The sequence below is a fragment of the Telmatherina bonti genome (assembly GCF_933228915.1).
Source record: "Telmatherina bonti genome assembly, chromosome: 2".
NCBI lineage: Eukaryota > Metazoa > Chordata > Actinopteri > Atheriniformes > Telmatherinidae > Telmatherina > Telmatherina bonti.
The window spans coordinates 11,745,385-11,771,267 of NC_136620.1; the positions used below are offsets into that span (position 1 = coordinate 11,745,385).

The 25,883-nt window shown below is 41.8% G+C and overlaps 1 protein-coding gene across 1 annotated transcript in view; it reads left to right on the plus strand.

Moving 5' to 3' along the window:
- The window catches only part of kiaa1549la (KIAA1549-like a), a gene marked incomplete at both ends in the record, with an annotated part of 161,564 nt that overhangs the window by 49,576 nt on the left and 86,105 nt on the right, over positions 1-25,883 (plus strand). Inside the window, 4 exons of the mRNA XM_079249890.1 lie at positions 1,249-1,920; positions 9,234-10,043; positions 11,509-11,624; positions 19,280-19,502. Of these exons, the coding sequence (XP_079106016.1) occupies positions 1,249-1,920; positions 9,234-10,043; positions 11,509-11,624; positions 19,280-19,502 (1,821 nt within the window). The remainder of the gene's footprint in view (positions 1-1,248; positions 1,921-9,233; positions 10,044-11,508; positions 11,625-19,279; positions 19,503-25,883) is intronic.

Here is a 25,883-nt window from a genome sequence, read left to right on the forward strand (position 1 = left end):
TGGTGCGGTGGTGGAAATGCTTTATAGCAGGTTTCTTGAGAATATACAGCAGCTAAGCTCAGAGCTTGTTCTGCAAAGCCTCTCTAGCTCAGAATCACTGTCTTTTAATTAACCAATCCTCCTCAGAGACTTGGGAGAGCGTGGGAAGTGTGCGACACACATGCATGTTGAACACATTTGCAAGCTGAAATGAGCATGGGCTGAAACAACAACAACAACAACAAAAAAAAAGAAAATGTCCTGACCATTCTCAATGTCAGCCTGGACCGGCGCCAAAGCCAAACCGTTCTTTTTACAGAACACATGCAATAAAAAGGCTGTCGCTCAGCGAAGCAGTCAGTAAGCAAGTCAGACGGTCAGCCTCGCTTTTCCTCGTCTTTCATTTCCACTCAGGGAAGGTGCCTTTGAGACAGAATACATTAGACGGGATAATCGGCTCGCTCTGCCAAACCTTCAAGCTTTATTACAAAGACACTTTTACAGAAGGGAACTAAACACCCAGGCTAAATTTCTATGCATCTTTCATGTTTGCAGAATTTGAAAAAAAAAACAACTTTTGTGGTCTGAAAATCAGCAACAACAAAGTTCGCTCATGAAGTGCGTCTCATTCTCGTTCCTGCTGCTCCGAGCTGAGCGTGATTGGTCGTGTTCTTGGAATAATAAATCCACAGGCGTGCGGGACTAACCTAACGGATCAGATTTGTATCTGTGAACTCGCAGCTGATTATGTTGTGTGTGTGTGTGTGTGTGTGTGTGTGTGTGTGTGTGTCCTAATTTATACATCCTGAAACACTAAAATTAATTCCCTATGCTTTATCCTCTAAAAACATAAGCGACCTACTTTGGGCATTTATTACTGTTTTTCCACAGTCGTGGTTTTCCAGAGGTTTTTAATCCCTGAAGTATTTGTGAAGCAGACGAACAATGTGCACACGCACACATTGTTGGAGGAGAAGTGTGTGTTTTCTCAGGAGTCTGTGTGAGAGCAGAGCAGGTTTAAATCTCCTGGCAGTCGGACAGTTGCGATGGTATTATGAGGACTAATGATTTGAGGTCTCCAGCTGTTTGTGTGCATGAGTGTGTTCTGTGCAAGGAAGGGCACATGATGTCATTGTCTGGCCTGTGGGACTGGTGAGTCAAACTGTCTTCACTGCTGCCCACTACTCCTAATTAAGCTCCGTTTCTGCTTTTTCTTTCATCTTCCCCCTTTCTCTGCCTCCCTCTCCCTACTGTCTCTGTTTCCAGCAGCTGAAGGAGGTCATTATGAGTCAATGCGATGGGCTGATGCTCCTCCGGACCCTGTAGTACCCTCCAACATCTCAGAAACTCCTGAGTTTAAAGACAAAGATGGGCCTGATGCCGGCTCTGATGCTGAACTTGGACCTTGGCCTGAGGGTAAAGTGTCTGCTGAGGCGAGGACTGCAGTCTGGACGGAAACAGAAGCAGGAAGTCGTGCAGGTGGGGAAAGCTTTGAAAAAGAAACTGATGACCTGAGGGCAACTGGTGCTTGGGCTGAAGCAAGATGGAGGCATGTGGACACCAAGGGGGTGGACCTGCCAGGTAATCAACGAGGCCCAGCCCCTTGGATGGGTCAGGAGCGGCTTCAAATGGGTGGAGAAGTCGGAAGAGGGCAGGCGGCCTTCTCGTCAGTCCATACCATGCTGACAGGAACAGCAGAACTGCAGGCACCGGCAGCTGGAAAACCTTTAGGGCTGCTGTCTAAAGCTGCTTGGTCTAAAAGGTCATCTTCAGCACCTTCCAAGGCCTCATCCTCCTCTGTGACTAAAGCTTCCTCTTTGACCCCCTCCTCACCTTCCTCCACCTCTCCAGCCAGTGACGACTCAGTGAATCAGACAGCAGCACCAACGAACACATCTGTGGTTGTTGGCAATAATAATTCCTCCAGCAACAGCAGTATAGGTATGTAGGATGTAATACTTCTTTTTTAACCAGATTTCAGGATATGCGTCCAGCTCACCACAGTGCAAACACCTTTCCTGCAACGTGCAACACAAATGGTATCAGAAGTGGGGGGATGCACCACTGCATCGTTTCTGAAAGCAGTTTCTTTTCACCAGATTTAGCAACTTTTCAGACTCCTTGGGCCTTAGCCACCAATATCTTCTCACAAATCTTTCTAAATATGCTCCTAAGTTTTACTTTCAAAGTTTTATTTTTTTAAATTAAAGACAGACTACAGAACTTTTGCCATTTCCCCGTCACACACCCCCTATCGATGGCTAACTCAGCATCCATCTAGCATCCTACCTGACCTGTTAGTGCTCTCCAGTCAGTAAAAGACCATGTTACGATGACTCTTGTTTTCTCTCTTTTAATCTCCTTGCATTTCTTTGCTGAATCGGTGACGTTGCGCTTTCAAAACAGTGTGTTTTCTAGCATGAAGCAAAACTCTGCTGCAATGTAAAAGTTGTATGGTGTCGGTTTCTCAGCCTCGGGATGCTGCTGGGCAGCAGCGGCTCTAGAAATGCATGTGATACATGTCACGGTGTCATCGAACAAGTCTGGAACGTGGATTTTTAAGGTCAGAAAGTGACGTAATGCATCTTTAAAACCCCATCAGATTCGCAAACATACTTGTAGTCAGCAAACTTATTGGACTTGTGAATTCCAGTCTCTCTGTAAGTTGAATGGACATGTCTGTACTTTGCAGGTAAACGTCCATAAATGAGACTGACAGGCAAAGACAGACAGAGGTGGGACACAGGTGAAATTAAAATCATATAAAAGCAGCTGTGTGTACAAATGGGGCGCTATTTATTCCCAAACCGTAAAGGTTGGTCAGTGTTATTAACCAGATGACCAGGCGATTACATCCATCCTTAACAAACTAATCATAAATGAAAAGAAATCGCACATTTCCATGTTTACAAACACATTCAGCGGGTGGCGCTGGGAGTCACTTTGACATTTATGAAGTAATATTTCTTGAGTTTGAGGGAACAAATATAGCAGGAGTGCTTTAATGCAGATGTGTGTGGAGCAAAAGTTCCCGAGTCCAGTCCTCGAGATTTACTATCCTTTTGAACTTTTAGATGCAACCCTTCTCCAACAACCTAAATCAAGTGAATGGCAAATTACCAGGCCTTTGCAGAGCTGAATGCCATACTGAGGAGGGATTTCAGCCATTTCATTCAGATTTGTTGGAGAAGGGATGCATCTAAAAGTAGCAGCATGGTGGATCTCCAGGACCGGACTTGGCAAACCGAGTCTAGAGTCTGTTGCAGTGATGGTTTTAGGAAGACTGGCAACAGAATTAAATCCTATTTCGACTGTGAGTTGTTCTGGAATTAATAAAAAGGAGTGAAACATAGTTTAACAGTGAAATTATAATGTCACTCAGGTAAGAAAATGTTGATATATCAGATAATATAAATTGTGTGACAATACTGTATATATTCAAAATGTTCAAAATCACTGTGTCAATTTGAGCAAATAACCAATCTTTACTGATGAGACAGATTTTTGTTTCTTTATTCATCTTGTACAAAAAGATCAGTGTTTTAATTTATTCTGCAGTGAAATGTAGATGTCAAGCATGCAACAGCATTCAGTGTTTACTACTAGTAAAGAAAAATTGCATTATATTGTCTTGCTTATAGTATCCTGATATATTGCAATATATCGTATTGTTGAACTGTATCATGACACATATCAATACACACTCCTAGACGGCCTGATCTGAAAAATCTTGCTTTTGGTTTGAAGATAAAAGACTTTGTGAAAAGTTAGTTTCAAAACATTATCATAATTTTTTTTTTTTTTTTTTTTTTTGTATTTAAATGACTTAAACAACAGAAAACAACACAAACACTGGTTTTGTCCAAACATGTCAGCAGTACTCCTGAATGTTTGTAGGATTTGTTTGTTGTAACAACAAATCAAGGCACAAAGATTTTTATGAACACCAAAATCTTGGTTAAAAAGTTTGTGAGAAGGACATATGTTCGTGGGAACAGCTGGTGAACGAGGTTTGTAGATAATGAGCGAAACAACAAAGTAGAAAAGCAGAGATGTAAAAAGCAAATCTACCATTCATATGAAATTATAAATTACATCTTTTAGCAACTTTTTTAGCCCTTCGTAGCATTTACCTACTTTGCAGGGAAAATGCTTGTAGCTACTTCGCCGACTAGTTTAAAAAAGACACTAGAACATAGAAAATGGGCCGCTTCTTATTATTTTACAGTTGGGATGCCAAATATATATATATATATATATATATATATATATATATATATATATATATATATATATATATATATATATATATATATATATGTATATATATATATATATATATATATATAAAAAAAAGACATATTTGCTTGATTTAAGTCTAAATGAACAGCGACTAGAAAATGATGACGGTCTGATACAATCATTGATCACATCTGAAATGATTTAACCACCACTGACTAGAATTTTCATAGAAGATGTTTATATTTTTACCCAACTTTTCCCAGTTCGGCTTCTTTTGGGCAACCTTTTGGACTAACTTCTATCACCTAAACAGCTTCCCAGACAAAGTTTCAGTGGTCTCCTCTTTAGCAACGTTTGCCCAGAGGCTCCCAAGCACAGATGTTTTTAACTTTATTTGTTCTTTATAGGTTAGTTATGGAAGATTTTTCTAGCCTATAATAAAGTCCCTAACTTTATGTAAAATATTGACTGTTTATTATTTTCTTCATGACTCTTTAATTTCGATAACCATAGTTCTCAAAATGTTAAATTCAGCATTATTCAACATATTAAACAACCCTCATCTTCATAATTGGATCCGTCATCATCAGTTTAGCTGTTTCTCTCGTCTCATCCTTTTTCTTCACCTCTTCGTTTAGTCACTTCCTGTCAGAATAGCATCATTAACGAGGTAATTGTCACACAGACATTTAAGCTTTTGATGAAGAACATTTAACAAAAGCTAATATCCGGTTTCTCAGCATTTCCTGACAAATCCATTTCCCAACACAATAATAGCGCTCCAAGTCTTTAGTCGGTGATGTGCCGGGAGGATTAGATCAATGTGTGAAAAGCATCGATCACCTCCCTCTTATCTACACCAGCTTCCTCACACTCCACATGTATTTCATATCAAAAAGTCGATTTTTACAAACAAGCCTTCACATTAAACGCAACATAACAAGATTGGAATTAAAACGACTGAACATTCAGTCGTTTTGATTTGACATTAACCTTCCTGTCTTCCTTTCTTGTCCCTGTGCAATGAAAAAAAAATGGATGCCAGGTCAGTTATCAACCTTAGTTATCAGTTAAAAACTTTGATCAGGAGTTAGTGCACTTCCACTAAGGCGTAGATCTCGTAGCTGGATGTATTGTGGCTGAAATTCACAAGTAATCAAGATTTTACAAATTCATGTTCCTCATCGGGGGAAAACCATTATGACTGGGGTTCTGTTAAGCCCCCTTTAGTCACACCATCAGACAGCTGAGAACTATAACTCTCTCCAAGCCAGCGCCTTCTTATAGGCCAGGACTTAAACCTTTTAACCAGAAGCCCCTTTGCATTTCAGTTGTTCCCTGAAATAGCGCACTGAAAAACACTACAATGCCTTGCATCAGTGCAAGTGCCACCAAACCAGTGGGACTGAGTTTACCACCAGTGCACAGCAGCCCTAAATAATTGCACTACTGGAAAAAACTGAGCACATGCAATCTCAGTCAGGACGCAGAAAGAAAGCACTCAGTGAAAAATGTCTGTGTAATTGCTCATCACAGCAAACAAATGATGAGCAGCTGCTCACATTAAGTACAGAAAACAAACCAGAACTGATTTCCAAAGTAAATACACATCAGAACTAACAAAAAAGTGAGAATAAACACAAAGTATATGCTTTTTAAAATGCCTATTTTCCTTTGGGCAGATAAATGTGAGCATGCATCTGAATTAGTTTACTGCTTTGTCAAAGGATGAACTACATGTTAATAAAATGCTGAAATGGTGTGATAACAGATAAGTCTGTTCTGTGTAACTAATCACAACTATGCACCAAAATCTATAAAGAAAGCACTCATGATGGCAATAACTTGTTAAAAACATGTCTAAAGACAAGCTAGAGAGAAACGTTTTTACTGTGATAAGCTCATAACAAAAGTGATGAGTTTCACAGTTAATCATTTACATCGTTACAAGCTGCCAAACGTTTGACAAAGTTCAGGTTTGACAAGTTCATTTCCACCTGTTCAGTGTCACACATCAGTGTTACCTTGTTTGGTGTCAAATCCCACAGCTTCAATGTGCTGGATGTGTGTTGGATGAAGACCTACAAACTGTTGGCTGCAGTTACACCATCCATCCATCCATCCATCCATCCATCCATCCATCCCTCTGTCTGTCCATCAGTCCGTCCCTCCCTCCATCCATCCATACATCCATCCATCCCTCTGTATGTCCATCAATCTGTCCATCCATCCATCTATCCATCATCTGTCTGTCCATCATCTGTCCCTTTATCCATCTATCCTTCCATCCATCCATCCCTCCATTTATCCCTCTTTCTGTCCATCCATCCATCCACCCATCCATCCCTCTGTCTGTCCATCCATCCGTCCCTTTATCCATCTATCCTTCCATCCATCCATCCCTCCATTTATCCCTCTTTCTGTCCATCCATCCATCCACCCATCCATCCCTCTGTCTGTCCATCCATCCGTCCCTCTATCCATCCATCTGTCTGTCCATCATCTGTCCCTTCATCCATCTATCCTTCCATCCATCCCTCTTTCTGTCCATCCATCCATCCATCCATCCATACATGCATCACTTTATTCATCCATCCATCCATCCATCTGTCCCTCCATCCATCCATCCATCCATCCTCTTAAAATCAATTATATTATCTTTTCATCTGTGTGGCTTCTTCTCAGCCTTATGAATGTATTCTGGCTGTTATGAGAGGAAAAGACAGGTGTCTAAAGATACAGGCTAAATTAATTTAATCCATCTTAATTCAGTAAAAAGAAGCACTAAAAATATGAAAGCAAACAAAAATGTGTGGAAGTATGTTTATTGATTACAAGAACTATAAAATTTCAGAGAAACTTGACTGAATCTGTTCAGGTGTGAAGCCTCTGAGAAGAGTCTTTAGTCCTCCCTGTTCTGACTGAATGTCTGACAGAGCAGCACTGGGACTGTTGTCAATCAGAGCACAACAAACTTTCACAATCTTCTCGAGAAAAGGAGTCAACAACTCTTTCTTCACAAGGTTTCAGGTGTACCACCTCACCTGGTCGTTCAGCATCCTGTTCGAGTATCTTAAAATTGTGATCTTTACTTGGAGCTTACATAAGGCCTAAACTGCCCTTTATATCTAAACCACAGTCGGCCATCACCACATTACCTGGAAAAGTCCACTGTTCTCTGAGATGCGTTTATCACTGCACTGCCTCTAAGTTTGGAAACAGAATGAAAATATTTTGGTCAAATTCTTATTTTTTTGTTAGCTGATCACGAGAGCAGCTGCTGCAGCCGAGGTCACAACTTGGTGAAAGGATGACAGGATTAAAGACTCGTCGGAAATTCTCAATGAGACAAAGATTAAAAAGATGACGGCCACTGCTGAACTCCAGTCCAATCTAATCCAATCCAATCCAGTTTATTTATAAGCACATTTTAAAAACAGAACTTCTCCAAAGTGCTGCACAGAGTCAAATATCACTAAATAAAAATGGAATAAAATAAACTGCTGTAAACAGATCACTGGTTTCCTCAAAATGGCAGAGAAATCCCACAGTTCTCTGTGTGGTGGCATTGGTTGGCATTCTCCATATAATTTTGCCTTTTATATATTGATATTCACAAAATCATTGGAAAACTGTTGATGTTTGAATAAAAATCTAGTGGCAGAAACGCATGTGAAAAGGTTTCTCCTCGTTCCAGCACACAGCGTGACTTTATCTTTGCACATTGTCCTGAGAAGACCAATACAGGATACATTATGATGTAAGAGACATAACAAGACGTAACAAGCAAGAACTCATTTATTCACACTTTATGTATAAAACGTATGTCCTTTCAAATGTTGTCAAACCACATCCTCACTGTGCATCCGTAACATTGGTATGGTTATCATCTCGTACATCCATTAGAGGGCAGTACATAGTTCAGAGTTCACTTCTCACATCCTTAATGTGGAATATATGCCAACACACACAAACAGAGCCTTCTGCCCATCCTCTGCATTCATTTCTTGCACGTTTTAATATGTTTTTAGGAGTCTTGCTGATGTATCCAAACACAACAAATAGAGCAATACCAATAGAAATCTTTGGGAGCAGTGTTGCACAGTATAGCACCTCTGTGATCAGTGAAAGGAACAAGTTAGAAGAAAACATGCTTTAATGGCTGCACAGACCACCAATGTCCACTGAAATGCCTTTTTTCATAGTTTCTTTCTGAGAAGTGCATTATTACGACCTCCTCTATCGTCACTATGTTTGCTGTTGAAAATGATGTCAGAACCCAGAAGTAAAGTCTGAATTCTGGACTGCCCTCTAGTGGATGCAATGCCTAACAACCGATGTATAGCATAGGTGGGAATATGTGAGCAGTGATGTTTGACATTTGAAACAGACTTACCTATTAATGTATATAAAGTGAGCATAAACGAGCCTCTAATGAGCTGCTGACCTCTCCTATGCATAAGCACCTGGTCTCCCACTGCAAATAAATCCCATTTCTCATTGTGACACAACATTATGTCATAGTTAGCCCTGTTTGGCTGCTAGCCACAAGCAAGGCCCCTGGGAGCCTAATTTTTGTCTTGGAAAATGATCCTGGCTCGCAGTGGCTTGTCTGCCTATGGGCCTGCTTATTCTAAACATGACCTCTGAACCCTCTGAGCACAATGCCATCATACAGTTTAACTTTATTTCAGTGGGAAACACCTAAAATGAACACAAAAACAGGTTTGCAGGTGGATGAATATCTGCTTTGAATTAGAGTTGGTAATGTGGGTGGATAATGCCTAACTGAAGTGTGCAGGCTGAGCAGACCATGAAAGGTTGGCGAGGCAGATGGTATCCATGAGGCATGAAACAATGAAAAATTTCCATCACAAAATGCATCAACAAGCCATTAATATTAAAACAATACAGAGAAACAACATTAAATAAGTTTAGAACAACTCTGAAAGTGAAGAACTCAGGTCAAACTATATACTAATATTGGATTTCTATGTTTTATCGCCCTGCAGATGACTCAGTGAGCAACTTACCAGCCTGGGATCTGCCCACTGTCCCCGAATCGCTGCTGTCCACAGTGGGAGACCATGATGTCACCCTTCCTGCCAACATCACCAGCCCTTTCTCCACTCACCAGTGGAACACCACTGTGGCTGTTCGCACCAGAAACACCTTACAGCACCCAACCACATCAGCCACCACCATAAAAGCATCCGGTTCACCAACCACCACTTCAGCACTGCCATTTTCCACCACGACAAGAACACAAACACCCCCAGAAACCACCACCATCTCACAAAACACCAGCCAGGACACTGTGACTGTTGACAGCCTTCAGCTGACAACAGTAACCATGACAACACCCTCGACGACCACTCTTACTGTTAATAACACAGAGGTGATGACGCAGGCACCAACCAATGGGAGTGCTGCAACGTCACCGCCAAACACCACAGTGGCTACGACCACACAACAAACCACAAGCCTCAAAGCTACCACCACTACAACTCAGCCTACAACCACCTCTACAACCACGCCTGCACCCACCACCACCACCACCACCACCATCACCATCCCCACAACTACCACCACTACCACTACTACCACCACCCCAACTCCCACCACTACCACCACTCCACCTACAACCACCACGACTACAACCACAACTACCACCACGACAACAAAGGCACCTACCACCACTGTGTTTATCCCAGTACAAACTATGCCACCTCCGCCCACAACCACACAACCTCCTTCTACCACCAGCGTGGAGGAAGTTCCACTGCCTTGCAACGTGACGGAGAAGTTCTGGGTCAGAACAGGTATGACACTTTAATGCCATGACCAGATTTTTTTTTTCTACTCCTTTTAGGAAATAATGATGAGTTTCTCCAAACTATTCAAAGTGGGGAATTATTTCATTTCTAACATTGCATGAAGATGTTTAAATTTATTCTTAGCTTTATGTAAAAGCCTGCATTATGCATTTACACTGCAGTGATATATATGAACTGAATTTCCCATCACCAGTGCCTAAACATCTGATGTGTGATTTTATGTGTATATATATATATATATATATATATATATATATATATATATATATATATATATATATATATATATATATATGTATATATATATATATATATATATATATATATATATATATATATATATATATATATATATATATATATATATATATATATATATATATATATGTATATATATATATATATATATATATATATATATATATATATATATATATATATATATATATATATATATATATATATATATATATATATATATATATATACACACATAAAATCACACATCAGATGTTTAGGCACTGGTGATGGGAAATTCAGTTCATTTAAAAGATTTGGCTGCTTGGTTCTTTTAGTGTCCAAATGGTTCTTCATTTGGAATCACTCAGAGCTTCTATTTTAGTGTAATTTAGCATTTATTTGTTGTTTGTTGGCAAGCATTTTTTCATTTAGTTAATTTTTTTGCTGTTTATAAAGAACCTTAATTTTGTGCATTTTTATTGTAAAATATGGCTGTTTAGTATTTTAATCAAATATATAAACAAAAACAACAGCAAGCAAATCAAGTAAATAAAGAAAAAGAGAAATAAAGAGAAAGTCTAAATATTACGACACTAAATTGACTAATTTCTCCATTTTTTCCTCACACACCTTTAACGTAAATCTGGCTTCCCAGTTCTCTCTGTGCACCTGGTCTGTGCTACAACACTCCCTCCCAGTCTTCTAAGAGGCCCTTCCTTATGTACATCGTCTTTCTCGTAAACAGTTGCTGTTACAATCAAAATAAAGATTTGTCTGTTTTATTCCACAATCCGTTCTTCTTGTTTGCTACAAAGAATCGGTTCGTTTGCAAACAACTCAGCAATGCTGAGCACTGTGAACAGCTAGAGGAAAAAGCTATCAGCCAGTTTTAACATGATGTTAGTTTGTTGTTTGGATTAACGACAAAGCATCGGCTCTCAGAGCTGCAGGACACACCACTATTAGACACATCAGCACCATCTATCATTTAGGTTCAGAATCAGGCAGATTTTCCTTTAGCAGCAACGCTATAAAATGAAAAACTTGCACAAAAAAGAAGATGGGACATACTGTACCAAAGTTGTTTGTTTCTGAAACTGTTGCCAGATTTTTGCAGGATTTGTGAAAATATTTATAATTTCTAAGCTGCAGGTGTGTTTAAAATGACTTAACTGAGCTCTACTTCTTATATTTTGTTTTTCTTCTGCAGTTTTATCTATTGAGCTGCGCAGAAACCGTCTGGACCTGATCCTGAAGCAAAACCTCTCCAAAGGACTGAGCCACGCTCTGCAGAGAGCTCTGAATGACTCGGCTGCCTTCGCACAGGTTGGTTTTTCTTCTAAGTCCGGCTACAGTGACCGCAGGTCTGTGATTAATTAGCACATTTCTGTGGCTTTTAACTAAAGGTCATTAACCAGTAATCATTGGACAGTGGCTGGTACGTTAGGAGTAAATAATCTCAGGTCAGTGGCCAATTAGCAACGGCCTTTCAGATCAACACTGTCGATGAAAAGTTCAGCTTTGTCGGCTAAACGAGGAAGGTTAAGTAAAACGGTTAAAAAAACACGACAACAAAAACAGTGACGACAAATCTGAAACATTTTGGCGGCAGCAGCAAGCTAAAAGACCTCAGGAAGATCTGCTTCCAGGAGTGCATGCATCATTTGATCAATGATCCGTCTCTTTTCAGAATCTCTTCAGTTTTTACTGCATCGGTGACGCCACATGGTGGCGTAGTGGTTAGCGCTGTGGCCTCACAGCAAGAAGGTCACTGGTTTGAACCTCAGCTGGGGGAGGAGGTTCAAACAGTGGCCTTTTTGTGTGGAGTTTGCATGTTCTCCTCCTGTATGTGTGGGTTCTTTCCACGTACTTCGGTCCCCTTCCCACCGTCCAAAGACATGCACGTTGGGTTAATTGGTTACTTTAAATTGTCCATAAGAATCAGTGTTAGCATGAATGGTTTCCTGTCTGCCGTCTTTCTGTCTTGGCCGTGCGATGAACTGGTAACCATTCCAGAGTGAACCCTGCCTCTCGGCCCATGATTTCTGGGAGAGGTTCCAGCTTCCCCATGTTAAGAAAATGGACAGATGTTTCAAAGAACTCTTGTGATTCTGGGTGATTCTGAGTAAAGTTCAGCTGCTCCTGTGAGATCATCCTGACAACTTCATCTGCTGAACACACAGTTGGGAGGACATTTAACCTCCAAGATGGCAGCCGCGGCTTTGTGAAATACTGTTGTAAACCAGCTTTTCTTTTCTTATCTGGAATTACTTCCAGCAGAACCAACAACATATACATATGATTAATCTGTTTCTGATTGGAAATATCTAATCTTACATATTGAGAAAAAAAAAAATTATTCTTACACTTGTGTGTTAACTTTACTTTTGAGTGACTTCATTCATATTTCACATAAAGTTTAAGGGTTTAGCAAGCGTTTATTTTTTTCCAACCTTCAATGGACCTAATTAACCAACCATCATCAACCAACCATTCCTTGTAGAGGAAATTCTTTCTTTTTTTCTTGATATTTATTAATGTATTTTTGGAGAGGAAATTCTAAGGTATTGGCTCTACTGTGGGATACAGTAAAGGGAATCATGAAGACATAAGGAGAAAATGGAGCACTGAAGCTTCTCAGGCAACATGAGAAAAGCAGCAAGACTTTCTGGCAAGTCCTCTTTGCTCATAAAAGACCTTCATGTTCATATCAAATCAGCAGGTGTGCCTAAAAGTTTAACTTGTGCTGTTTGAGCATGATGGGAGCAGTATCAGCCCACCAGTAGCAAGTCTTCAGCTGGAGCTGGGACTGTGGCTGGATTGAGTCATAGCCTTGTGAGACACTTAGTTTAGATACGAAGCCGTCACGTATGTGAGGAAAAAAAGAGTATAAATCTAAATTAAAAAAAAGAAGGACTTGTTAAAAACCAGATCAGTGTTATAAACAAGCTCAACCAGAATCCAAATGGAAAACCAGTTCACATTTATTTGATTAATTTTCCTTATACTGGTTCTGTTTTTCTTTTACTGCTCAAATACTCAAGCAAAGATGCTCGTGGGTGTTAATGGGATTGTTGCAGAGGGGGAAGGGACTATGTTAGTGGGGAGAAGACCTGAGTGAGATGCCAGTAAAATAAAGGCAGAAACCAGTAAAATGCTCTTAGTGGCTTGTAAACACAATGAACACAAGTCAGAACCACATGAGCAGGAGCGATGAGCAGTTTGTAAACACACATCAGTGTCGTCATGTCAGGCGGTGTCATGTCAGTGCACGTTGACTCTGGTCAGTGGTCAGTAAACACAAATTAGTGATTTTCTTTTCTCCAAGATCCCCTGTCGGTCAGTGTGATATGGCAAAAATCCTCATCATTTGTATTTTCTATATCAACCAATCTCCATGTTGGCCATCATATAGTCATTGATAATGCTGTCAGTTTGAGCACTGAAGTTTCTAACCTATAATCACACATATTTTCAGGTGTATTTACATGAACTTGCTGTTCTCACTGCCGAGATTGAAATAAAATCCATTACAGCTGATGCTGGATGAAACAATCCGCCCACATATTTGGAGCGTGCACGTAATCGTGCAAAACCTCCCTTTTTCTCTGCCTGCAGGTGTTATTTTCTCTAAAGTACTTTCTAAAGAAAAGCTTCTCAAATGACATGAAAAGACATCATTGTTGCAAGAAGAACTTCTTCTGTCTGTGCATTTTGATTTGGTGCATGAATAGGACAGGGACAGATGTTGCAGATGTTGCACGCTGCTTCACATAAGGAAATTCTCTTTTATTTAACAAACTTATGTTCATAAATACACATGGAAACAAGATGGACAAAAGATTTTAGAAACAGAAAACAAAAAAACTGAAAAAAGATACTCAAGATGCGGTGACTCTCAGAAGGATTTCAGATTCCTACAGAGAATGTTGATTCAGCCAGATGTTGCATACACTTAAACATCAAGGCTTTGGGTGTGCTCCTTCCTGCAGCGACAAACACCTGACTGGTGCTCCCTCCATGAATCGGAAGTATTATTCTCATAGCTTCATAGCGTGCCGCTGGTAACGTCTGCATGCCAGTTTTTAATAAGATGCCCACAGCTGGGCTGTGTAAAGTAGCGTGCAATGTGCTTCAAACAAAGACAAGCTGAAGGTGCTTGGAATGGGGTTTTCCCTGTGCATGCAACTTAAAACTTTGCATATTTTATGTTTAAAAAAAAAAAGACCAATCTATTTCATGTTTGAACAGACTTTAAGACCTATCCTGGATTTAAACACAGGAAAATCAGGCCATTGATCCTGTTTGGTTCTACATATAAGGTTTTGAAGCAGGACTACTAATACATAAACCGATTCACCAGCTTTCCACCTCTCATCCAACCAGGCCTCCGATCCCACAAACAACCTATTGATGAAATAAATAAAAATAGGATAAAGCTGCTTGGAGCCATTGGACACTTCAACCTTTTAGGGCACTCAATGAAATACCTTAAAATTAGGAGTTTTAACCTAAAATTTCCCTTTGGTATGTACCAAGACCTCAATTCTGTTGTTACATTAACAAAAAAAAAAAAAAAGTTTCATACTGAATATGAAAGAAGTGATCAAAAAAAAAAAAAAGTGCCCCATGAAGGGTTAAAATGGGCAGATGTGGAGTTGCAGCTTAGATGTTGTTGCTTACAACCAGAAACAACATCATCCCTGTAAATAGAGGAGCAAGAAATAACAGAAATCATTGTCCGACTGGCACAAAACAGCCTAAGAGACAGTCACGGAGAAACGTTTTATTTAGGTACAAAAGGAGCTGATTGCGCTTCAGTACATCTGTAGTAGGATGAGTGATATTCTGCTGTATGCCTGGTTTTCTCCTCCTGCTCATTCACCACACAAGGACTCATGAATGGTGCTTGAGACAACAGGGAGGAATGACTAATGGAGTGTGCATTAGAGTCTGAATGGTTATGACCTGTTTAAAAATCAGAGCGTGTTTGCTTTGGGAGGTTATTACACTCCAGAATTAATGATCATCTTCTCCTCTCCTGCGTCACAGTGAAGCGAACTTCCTGTTCTGTCTCTTCTTCTTCCATGCCGTTTTGGATCTCTGATGCTCCTTTTCAACCTCAGGGTTTATTTTTCTTTTATCTTCATCTGCTGTCTCATCTAAGCTCTCTGTCTCGCTCTGAACCTCTTTTTTTCTACGTATTTCTTAATATTTACATCTCTGGTGTTACTCCTATCCTTCATCTCCCAGATAAGATTACACCTTCAGTCCAAGTGGATTGATTTTCTGCCAACATGTCTGTCGGTTTGCTTGTTGTGGCTGTCTGCCTCCCTGTCTGTCCACCCGCCTCTCTTCGTCTCACTGTCTGTCTGTCTTCTGTCTTCATCCGCCTGCTTTTTCTATTTTTATCCAGTTGTTTGTGAGCCTTCACGGGAAGTGACTCAGTGTCTCTAAGCTCCAGTCCACTTTCATCTACTGCCTGCTGCACACACACACACACACACACACTCTTAATCTGTCGTGTCTCTACATAACATAACACAGGCTATAATTTGACAATTAAGATCAATCCATGGAGAGACAACAGCAACATGAGGACACGAAGCAGTTTGGATCGCTAAGATCCAGGATATTGAGGGCAGTGTTGATCAGCAAATTGTGTCCACAGCATGAAAGGGGGTTGTGAATCAGCATGAAATTAGCATGCAGGACTGTTTCATGTGTTGTATCATTGAACAGCATTGTTAACAATAATTGCGTGCAAAGCTGGGCAGTTTTACAGCTGTCAACTGTTGGCAGGGAGCAAAGGGAGCCCAGAAGGCGAGAGTAGGTCTGCTTGGCGTTGTTGGGCACAAAACGGATTTTTAAATATGAAAACTGCAGGTTAAGTGAGTCAGCTTTACAGCTTTTCCAGCAAGCGTGAGGAATTTGAAACAGATTATTATACTGTTCTGATGTATGTGGTGAGCATTAATGTGCTGTTAATGCTCTTTAATACATTTATGCTGGATGCGCACATGGATAGGTTAACATGGAGCAGAGGTTACATCTGTTATCTTTATGAACAGTGTGAGTTGATTGTTAGATGCAGGTGAAATCAGCTGTTTCTATTGTTTTTATTTACTTGATTTCAATATAAGTCAGTTAAGCTTCTTTATCATAATGGAGACATTAATGGTAATCACCGTTCATGTGGTGGGATGGATGAGCTTTTTTCCAGTTTTTATAGGGGTACATGGCCCTACTTACAACATTTTTAATGTGTTTTTTTTTTTTTTTTTTTTACTATGATTTAAGATTAAATACGCATATCTGTGGCTGTGTGATGGGATGGCGACCTCTCCTCGGTGTACTTGCCTCTCGCCCAAAGATTGCTGGGATAAACTCCCAGTGATAAATACACAACAAACAAACAAAATGAGGTGTAATCACACAAAAATTTTAACTAGTTAGAAAAAAAACAGGAAGTTAAATGTAACTCTTTATCTAAACATTCATTAATAAAAATCTGCAGACTTGGAATACAAGTACATTTGTATATTAATAATATTTTTTCGGATCTGTCTTCTTTCCTATGAGTTATTTTTAATGCCAGTTTAGATGAACTGGAGAATATAAGTAACTTGCTGGGTGATCAATGGAGTGCAGGGCTTTGAAACGAACGGATCAAGTGTGTCTGCTCCTCTCTGTTTTCTCAGATCAATAGAATATTATGCTTTTATCTCTGCAAGGTAGAAAAACAGGCTGTCGTGTAAACTGAGAAACATGGTCTATAAAAGCACCATCAATAGCTGTGTTTGGTACATATATCAAATAAACGACCATCAGCTGCAAGGTGTTTATCAGAGGATGAGTAAATCTCCTTACACTTGGCTAATGCAGTTATTTTATTCAGTTTGTGTCAAATCTTTCATTTTTCACCTGATGTTACTGGATGTGAAAACAAACAGTGAATTAATGATATCGGTTCGCAGAGCGTTTAGTCTGAAGTCATTTGTTCCTTCCCTTAAACAAATGTTTTGATTTAGCTCCGGGGGGGGGAGGGGGGGTAGCCATTCAGGGTTCCTTTGTATGACAGGAACATGCAGATGAACCTAGAGCCAAACTACTGCAACCAAAGACAAGAATGTGGCAAAGTCAAAGCAAAACAGGAAGTAGAAACCCCTAAACGTGGTGTTGTAGATCAGAGGAGGATTGTCAGCAAGTGTTGGTCTAAAAGGAGACTAATCTAAACGTAAGCAAGGTAGGGTATAAAGCGTGTTGGGAAGACAAAGAAATTGTGATGAGTTAAGGTAAATACACTTGCCACATAGCTGTGGGTCAGAAAGCCACTTAAACCTGGAATAAATGGAAGGTGGAGACATACTCACCACTCAGCACAACTCCTTGCTCTCATGCTTGCTGTTGTTATTGTTGTTTTTCTTCCTGTAGGTGCTCCTGATGGTTGTCTGCACTGTTTTCTTACAGTGGATGCTTCTTTACAGCTGGAGCATCTGTTCTCTCTGTTATGGTTGTCGCTGTTGCTTTCTATCCATATGTTCTCCCTTCCTTGTTTCCCATTGTCAGAACCAACATAAACATGTAAAATAACCAAAATAAAAATAATCCTCCGGCATCAAGGCTCCCCTTTGTTCAGCACAACATGGCAGTCAGCCCACCACTCAGCCATTCTGCTTGTGATGATCAACATGCAAAAGATGCTGATTTGGGGGAAATGTTGATTAAACATTGAGAGCAGAGAAGAAAAGAGCATCGAGACGAGCATCACAGAACCAGAAGACCGGAACAAAACACAACATGAACCACAGATCATGACATTTAATTATTCATGGGGTTCAGAAGTAGTAAGACTGTCAACATGGAGGATTGCATCACAGGCTTTTGGTCAGTGTTTAGAAGAAAATGGAAGTTATTTCTGTTTGTTCTTCGGTTTTCCTTTGAGCTGTTGGTATTCACAGATATGCGAACATAAAATCCCCCACAGTCAGAAATACTGCAGCCAATACAACATCTGAAGGAAATACTTAATATTTAATTCCACGCTCATTCCTTTTGAGTTAAGACTTTAAATGAAAGATCCAAAAGCTCTTTTTTGTTTTCTAATGAAATGCAAAACCCAAAGGTGGGTTTTGGGGATAAAAGAATGAGTCACTGGGTGTAATTAAAAACTAAAGAGCTGCTGGAGAAAGTGGGGCGAAAGCTTTGACAAGAACTTTGCAGAGAGAGGTTGGGCGCAGACGGCAGGTACCTGTGGTTTGAAGAAATGGAGCGAATTTTTGTTCGATTTTTATCGGCACAGCGAGCAGAGGAGATAAGAGGAGGAGGAGGAGAGGTAATGAATACAGTTTCACCAAGAGGGATGTGTGTTTTGGAGAATAAAAAGACCAGGAGCGGTTGGATAATGCTCAGGGGAGGGAGAGGGGAGGAAAAGATGGATGAGGACAGAAGAAAAAAGCCACAGCAACAGCAGCCACAGTAGCTCAGTGCGGCTGAAGGTTGAGGGTAGAGGAAGGTGGGCGGTGTACGGTTCCAGAAATACAAGCCTTTGACTCACTGTGATTGTTGTCTGTGTGTTATTCCAGGACACAGTCGGAAATCTGACTACTGAAGGCTTAAGCTAAAATGTAGCCTTTAGGCAGATTTGAATTTAAATGAAACCAAGGATGATAAATATTCATATTCTGACGTGTGTGTCATGAGACTGGAGATCAAATCCAACATGTGTCCAAAGACAGCTCGCCTGCTGGAAGCTGGATCCTGGTTCCAGCAGTTGTTTCCTTCTCTGACACCGTCTCTGTTGCTCATGTGCTTTGAAACGAGGAAACAAAATCCTGCATGTAAACAAGCAGCATCACGTTAAAAAGAAAATGCTGCACACTGTCCTCCTTGAATACAAATAGAAATGTTAAAAAAAAAAACAAAACAAAAAAAAAAAGGACTGCAACTTGAATTCTTTCCTTTTTGTGTCTCCGTCACAGGTGGAGCGAGACGACTGCAGCCCTCACAACGTGACTCTGGGTTACTACGTGACCAGTGGGAAAACCGTCTACATTTCCTCCTTGGTTGTCGAAGCGCTGAACGTCTACGGTTTTGACAAGCTGCTGTCTGACATCAGGCAGCACACCCCACTGGTTAAGGCAGTTCTGGTTCCTGTGGCAACCTGGATTCCCACTCCAAGTATTCACCTGCAGCTGAAAACAGGTGACAAACGATCAGTAAGACCAAGTCGAGCGAGTGTCAAACTTTTAAGAAACCATCAAAATCATCTGGATTGTTTATGCTCGATGTGCAAATGCGACTGAAACAGTGAAAACCAGCAGAAGGCGAGCGAGCGACAGAACATAAGCAAAGGGAGAAAGCAGGAACACTGAAGGAGAAATCTGTGTGAAGAGTAAAGAAACGAGTAGATTAGAAAATTTGGATCACATGTCAGCTCTCTTTTACTCCTCTCTGACACCCTAAATATCACACAAACACAAACATCTGATCTTTTATTGTTAAAAAATAATGTAAAAACACGTCATTTCAGCACACACTCATCCTTATATTTACTCTTGTTGGAGAAAATGTTAGAAGATTTAAATCATTTATCATAAATTCTGGTAAAGTTTGGTTTGATCCAGACTTTATTTTGGACTGAATTTGTGCTGCTGTTGTAACATGAAACTAAACTATTTACTATAATTAGTCAAGTTTTTAACCCATTAATTCCTGACTCACAAAATTATGGCCAGAAAATTTTATTTGTAATTTGAAATCTTTATTGGGCATTTTAATAAACCATAAGTTTTTAACCATAAAATGAAGTAGGAGGTTTCAGAAACAGCATCAGATATGAAACATCAGGTGGTGAAGGGTTAAATGTTCAGTGTATTATAGTTTGAGTAAGGGATAATTATGTCCGTTATCAGAAATTAATGGACGATGCAAATTAACCATTCGACGCGAAGCGAAGGATGGTAGCCTCCGCGAAGTCCTTTAATTTCTGATAATGGACACCTCGGAGGGCCATGGTCATTCACAAAGGAAATAAAATAAAATCAATTACTAATGTTGTTTTTACTGTTAAAATAACAGACGGAATGGAAATGATGGAACTTTTTTTTTAACTGGTCCTATATCACTTTTTAATGGACACCCTGCAACCAGTCAGAATCAAGTATTCATAGAGACCATGTTATACATCTTGAATAATAAATTATATCAGACGTTTTCATGGACCAGAAATGTTGGGGAACAGTTCCATGTACATATGGAACCCCCTTCCTGTCACTCTGACACACATTAAGCTGTGTTTTGTGCCTGTTAAAAATGATAATTGTTTTACTTATTGTCATAATTGTTGGTAGTAAGTGATCAGCGGTGCCGCTGACAGGGAAACGTCATTCAGTAGTGCTGGTTTATCAAATGTTTTGAGGTTGGAGGGGGTCCAGACTTTCGACTGCTGTTTTTTGCTTCATGTGCTACTTTATTATGCATAATAAATATGTAATTTAACATAGTTTGGTGTTAAAATACACAGTGAAATACACTTTTACATCTTTAATATTTGCTAACATTTCAAGGCAAAGGCAGTGCTTTTGCAGCTTTTTTGAGGGCAAGAAACCCTGTCCAGAACGTATGGAGCGGGTGATGACTTGGGAGGTGGAACAGGTTGGTTTTGTCATTAGAAAGTTAAACCAGTGCCAAATTGAGATATAGAAGACTGGCCACAAAGTAGCAGAAGCTAACAAAGAAGCACCAGAACCAACTGAAGTCTTGAAATGATCACATCAAACTCTGGCATACTTCAGCTCAGCTTGTTCGGTGAAGCAAAGCTTCACAAACCACCTTTTTTCAAACGCATTTCCATGGAAAACCTCTGGTCCTTTTTTTCAGTGACTTTGCACAGAAAGCAACTTTTTAAATGATTTTTTAATGATTTGAACGATAGAAACAGCCAGAAACTATGCACGTCAGGCATTGCCCAGTAATGTAGGGCACAACTCTCCTACACTTTATGTGCAGCTAGTAAGGTGGGTGCACATGAAAACATTCATTCAGTAAAAGAATGAGGAGAAAGGTGAGTTTTCTATAGCAGGTGACATGGAGCGCTGCTGACAGACCCCTCCTTTACTGAGTGGACGCATTCACTGACCTGCACCTCCTTGTGGGGACATATCCACTCTGCTGTTTGCTTTCATTTTCTGTTGCATTACTGAAGTTAAAGATCAAAACAAACTCTGTTATTTGTTTAACCATAGCTTGATTTGCAGGGACCTTCGAGGGTGGGATTTCAGCTCACTGTGGTTCAAACAGAAACCTTCAGTTTACACAGTGGCCTTATTTTCACTTGAAAGCAAGAAAAATCCAATGTCTTCAGCACTTCTTTATGACACTCCACCAAATTGCTAGAATGGGGATGTATACTGCAATAAAGAGACTTCCTATATAAGTGCAAAGTAGGCATTTGAAGCATAGACAAAAATCCTTCTCTGTTGTTCTGCTCATTAACCATAAATCCATTTCTCCATTTCTACCCCACCAGAGAGAAATTTGCATAAGATTACCAACTGGGTCAGCAGTGTTTGTGCCTGCAAAGTGATTCAAGCTGAGACCAGAGAAGGATGCGGAGCCTGTGAAGGCAAACTGCTTTCATAAGCACCACAATGTTTGAATTTAGGTCAGAATATTGTTACAACTCACAAATTGCACTCATTTTAAGAGGAAAAAAGAAAAGAAAAAAGAAAGACTGAGTGCTGGAAGGGGGTGGAGGATGACTATGGATGGACAGACATGACATTCAGAACATCATCCATAATCTGTTGATGGACTCAATATTGTTTATCCTCGCCTGAAGCTGACTGGCGTGGAGCTGTAGGACACTTTACATGCAGTCATTGTAAACAGAGGCGATAATCCTTTTCCATTGTAGCACTGCTTAGCTTTATCACTTGCACAGACATCCATGTAGAACACTATGAAGATGCTGAGATGCAGCAGTTTCTGGATTTCTCTCATGCTTCATCAGGTAACTTTTGTTTTCGGTGCTGGAGATGCTTTAGTATTTAAATTGACATCATTATTGACTTTCAACAACCAATGTTACATGTCTGTTCATAGAGCATCAGTTTAGACCATAGACTGAAAAAATATGGACAGAGCCTCTGTGACGTCACCCATAGGTTTCTGAAGAGCTGAATTGAAGCTCAGTGGGCGGTTCCTACCATCGCCATCTTGGCAGAGGCATGCGTGTTGTCTCGCTCAGAAAATACAAATATGGGCAAAGAGGTGGAGCTGAGAAGGGGGCTGTGAGCGTCATGGTGGATAATTGACATCAAGCGAACTCCGAGCTTTCTGTAGCTAAGAGCTAACCGAGCTAACTTGGAGATAACAGGAGCTAACCAGCTAACGGAGGTAAGCAGGCTAAAGCTAAGTCATGTTGTTAACCGGCTAAAAACCGCGGTTGTTCTACGTTCTTCTAACTTGAAGCCAGAGATTGATTACCTGTCAGTCAAAAGGACACGCCCCTAAATATGCCGAATTTCAAGATTAAATTACTTTTAAACGGGCGAGTTAGAAAAAAATTCACTCACCCCGCAGTTGTCATGAAGATAAACTTTATCTTCATCTTCATCTTCATCTTCTGCCGCTTATCTGGGGTCGGGTCACGGGGGCAGCAGCCTAAGCAGGGAAGCCCTGACTTCCCTCTCCCCAGCCACATTTGCCAACTCTGCACGGGGGGTCCCGAGGCGTTCCCAGGCCAGCCGAGAGATATAATCCCTCCAGCGTGTCCTGGGTCTTCCCCGGGGTCTCCTCCCAGAGGGACGTGCCTGGAACACCTCACCAGGGAGGCATCCAGGAGGCATCCTGACCAGATGCCCGAGCCACCTCAACTGGTTCCTCTCGATGCGGAGGAGCAGCGGCTCTACTCTGATCCCCTCCCGGATGACCGAGCTCCTCACCCTTTCTCTAAGGGTGAGCCCGGCCACCCTGCGGAGGAAACCCATTTCAGCCGCCTGTATACGAGATCTCGTTCTTTCGGTCACGACCCACAGCTCATGACCATAGGTGAGGGTAGGAACGTAGATCGACTGGTAAATCAAGAGCTTCGCCTTCTGGCTCAGCTCCTTCTTCACCACGACAGACCGGCGCAGAGTCCGCATTACTGCAGACGCTGCACCGATCCGTCTGTCGATCTCGCGCTCCATCCTTCCCTCACTCGTGAACAAGACCCCGAGATATTTAAACTCCTCCACTTGAGGCAGGACCTGACTCCCGACCCGGAGAGGGCAGTCCACCCTATTCCGGTTGAGGACCATGGTCTCAGATTTGGAGGTGCTGATTCTCATCCCAGCCGCTTCACACTCGGCCGCGAATCGCTCAAGCGAGAGCTGGAGACCACAACCAGATGAAGCCAACAGGACCACGTCATCTGCAAAAAGCAGGGACCCAATCCTGAGGCCACCAAGTCGGATCCCCTCAGCACCTCGGCTGCGCCTAGAAATTCTGTCCATATAAGTTATGAACAGAATCGGTGATAAAGGGCAGCCTTGGTGGAGTCCAACCCTCACCGGAAACGAATCCGACTTACTACCGGCAATGCGGACCAAGCTCTGACACCTGTCGTACAGGGACCAGACAGCTCGTACAAGGGGGTCCGGTACCCCATACTCCCGGAGTACCCCCCACACGAGCCCCCGGGGGACACAGTCGAATGCCTTCTCCAGGTCCACAAAGCACATGTAGACTGGTTGGGCAAACTCCCATGCCCCCTCCAGGACCCCAAAGAGGGTATAGAGCTGGTCCACTGTTCCGCGACCAGGACGAAAACCACACTGCTCCTCCTCAATCCGGGATTCGGCTATCCGGCGGACCCTCCTCTCCAGGACCCCTGAATAGACCTTACCAGGGAGGCTGAGGAGTGTGATTCCCCTGTAATTGGAACACACCCTCCGGTCCCCCTTCTTAAAAAGGGGGACCACCACCCCAGTCTGCCAATCCAGCGGTACTGCCCCCGATGTCCACGCGATGCTGCAGAGGCGTGTCAGCCAGGACAGCCCCATAGCATCCAGAGCCTTAAGAAACTCCGGGTGGATCTCATCCATCCCCAGAGCCTTGCCGCCAAGGAGCATTGTGACCACCTCAGCGACTTCAGCCCCAGAGATGGGAGAGTCCACCCCTGAGTCCACCAGCTCTGCTTCCTCATCGGAAGATGTGTTGGTAGGATTGAGGAGGTCTTCGAAGTATTCCTTCCACCGACCCACAACATCCCGAGTTGAGGTCAGCAGCTCCCCACCTCCACTGTACACAGCATTGATGGAGCACTGCTTCCCCCTCCTGAGCAGCCGCATGCCGCTTAGCCTGTCGGTACCCATCAGCTGCCTCCAGAGTCCCACAGGCCAAGAAGGCCCGATAGGACTCCTTCTTCAGCTTGACGGCATCCCTCACTGCTGGTGTCCACCAACGAGTCCTGGGATTACCGCCATGACAGGCACCAACGACCTTACAGCCACAGCTCCGGCTTGCCGCCTCAGCAATAGAGGCACGGAACACAGCCCATTCGGACTCAATGTCCCCCGCCTCACTCGGGACATGTTCGAAGCTCTGCTGAAGGTGGGAGTTGAAGCTCGCTTTGACAGGGGACTCAGCCAGACGTTCCCAGCAGACCCTCACAACACGTTTGGGCCTGCCAGATCTGACCGGCTTCCTCCCCCACCATCTGAGCCAACTCACCACCAGGTGGTGGTCAGTTGACAGCTCCGCCCCCCTCTTCACCTGAGTGTCCAAGGCATGTGGCCGCAGGTCCGACGATACGACTACAAAATCGATCATCGAACTGCGGCCCAGGCAATCCTGATGCCAGGTGTACATATGGACACTCTTATGCTGGAACATGGTGTTTGTTATGGACAATCCATGACGAGCACAGAAGTCCAATAACAAAACACCATTTGGGTTCAGAGGGGGGGGACCATGCCTCCCAATCACTCCCCTCCAGGTCTCACTGTCATTGCCCACGTGAGCATTGAAGTCCCCCAGCAGAACAATGGAGTCCCCAGAAGGAGCACCCTCCAGCACTCCCTCCAAGGACTCCAGAAAGGGTGGGTACTCTGAACTGCTGTTCGGCGCATAAGCACAGACAACAGTCAGGACCCGTCCCCCCACCCATCTTTCATATCCGGTCTATGGTTTGGATGTATTTTTTCCCAAGGCAAAAATAACACACACACACAAACACACACACACACACACACACACACACACACACACACACACACACACACACGCACACACACAGACATAAGAGGAACAGAAAAAGCCTTGTAATTCACATCCGCTGTAACTGTCAATCCTGTAAATGTCTGACCACCAGGGTTGTTCGTGCTTCTCATGAACAAATTCAGATTTAAGTTTATTTTAATGTTTGAGGTTAGAGGTGAGAATGAAAGACTGGACTTGGAAAAGAAAAGAATTATAACATTTTTTCTTCTAAATCAATTATACAAGATCTTAAATTCAATGGCATAAAAGAGAAATGAATGTGGAGCAGATGTGCAAACAAAAGACAACATTTTTATGTATTTGTTATATTTGTTTGAA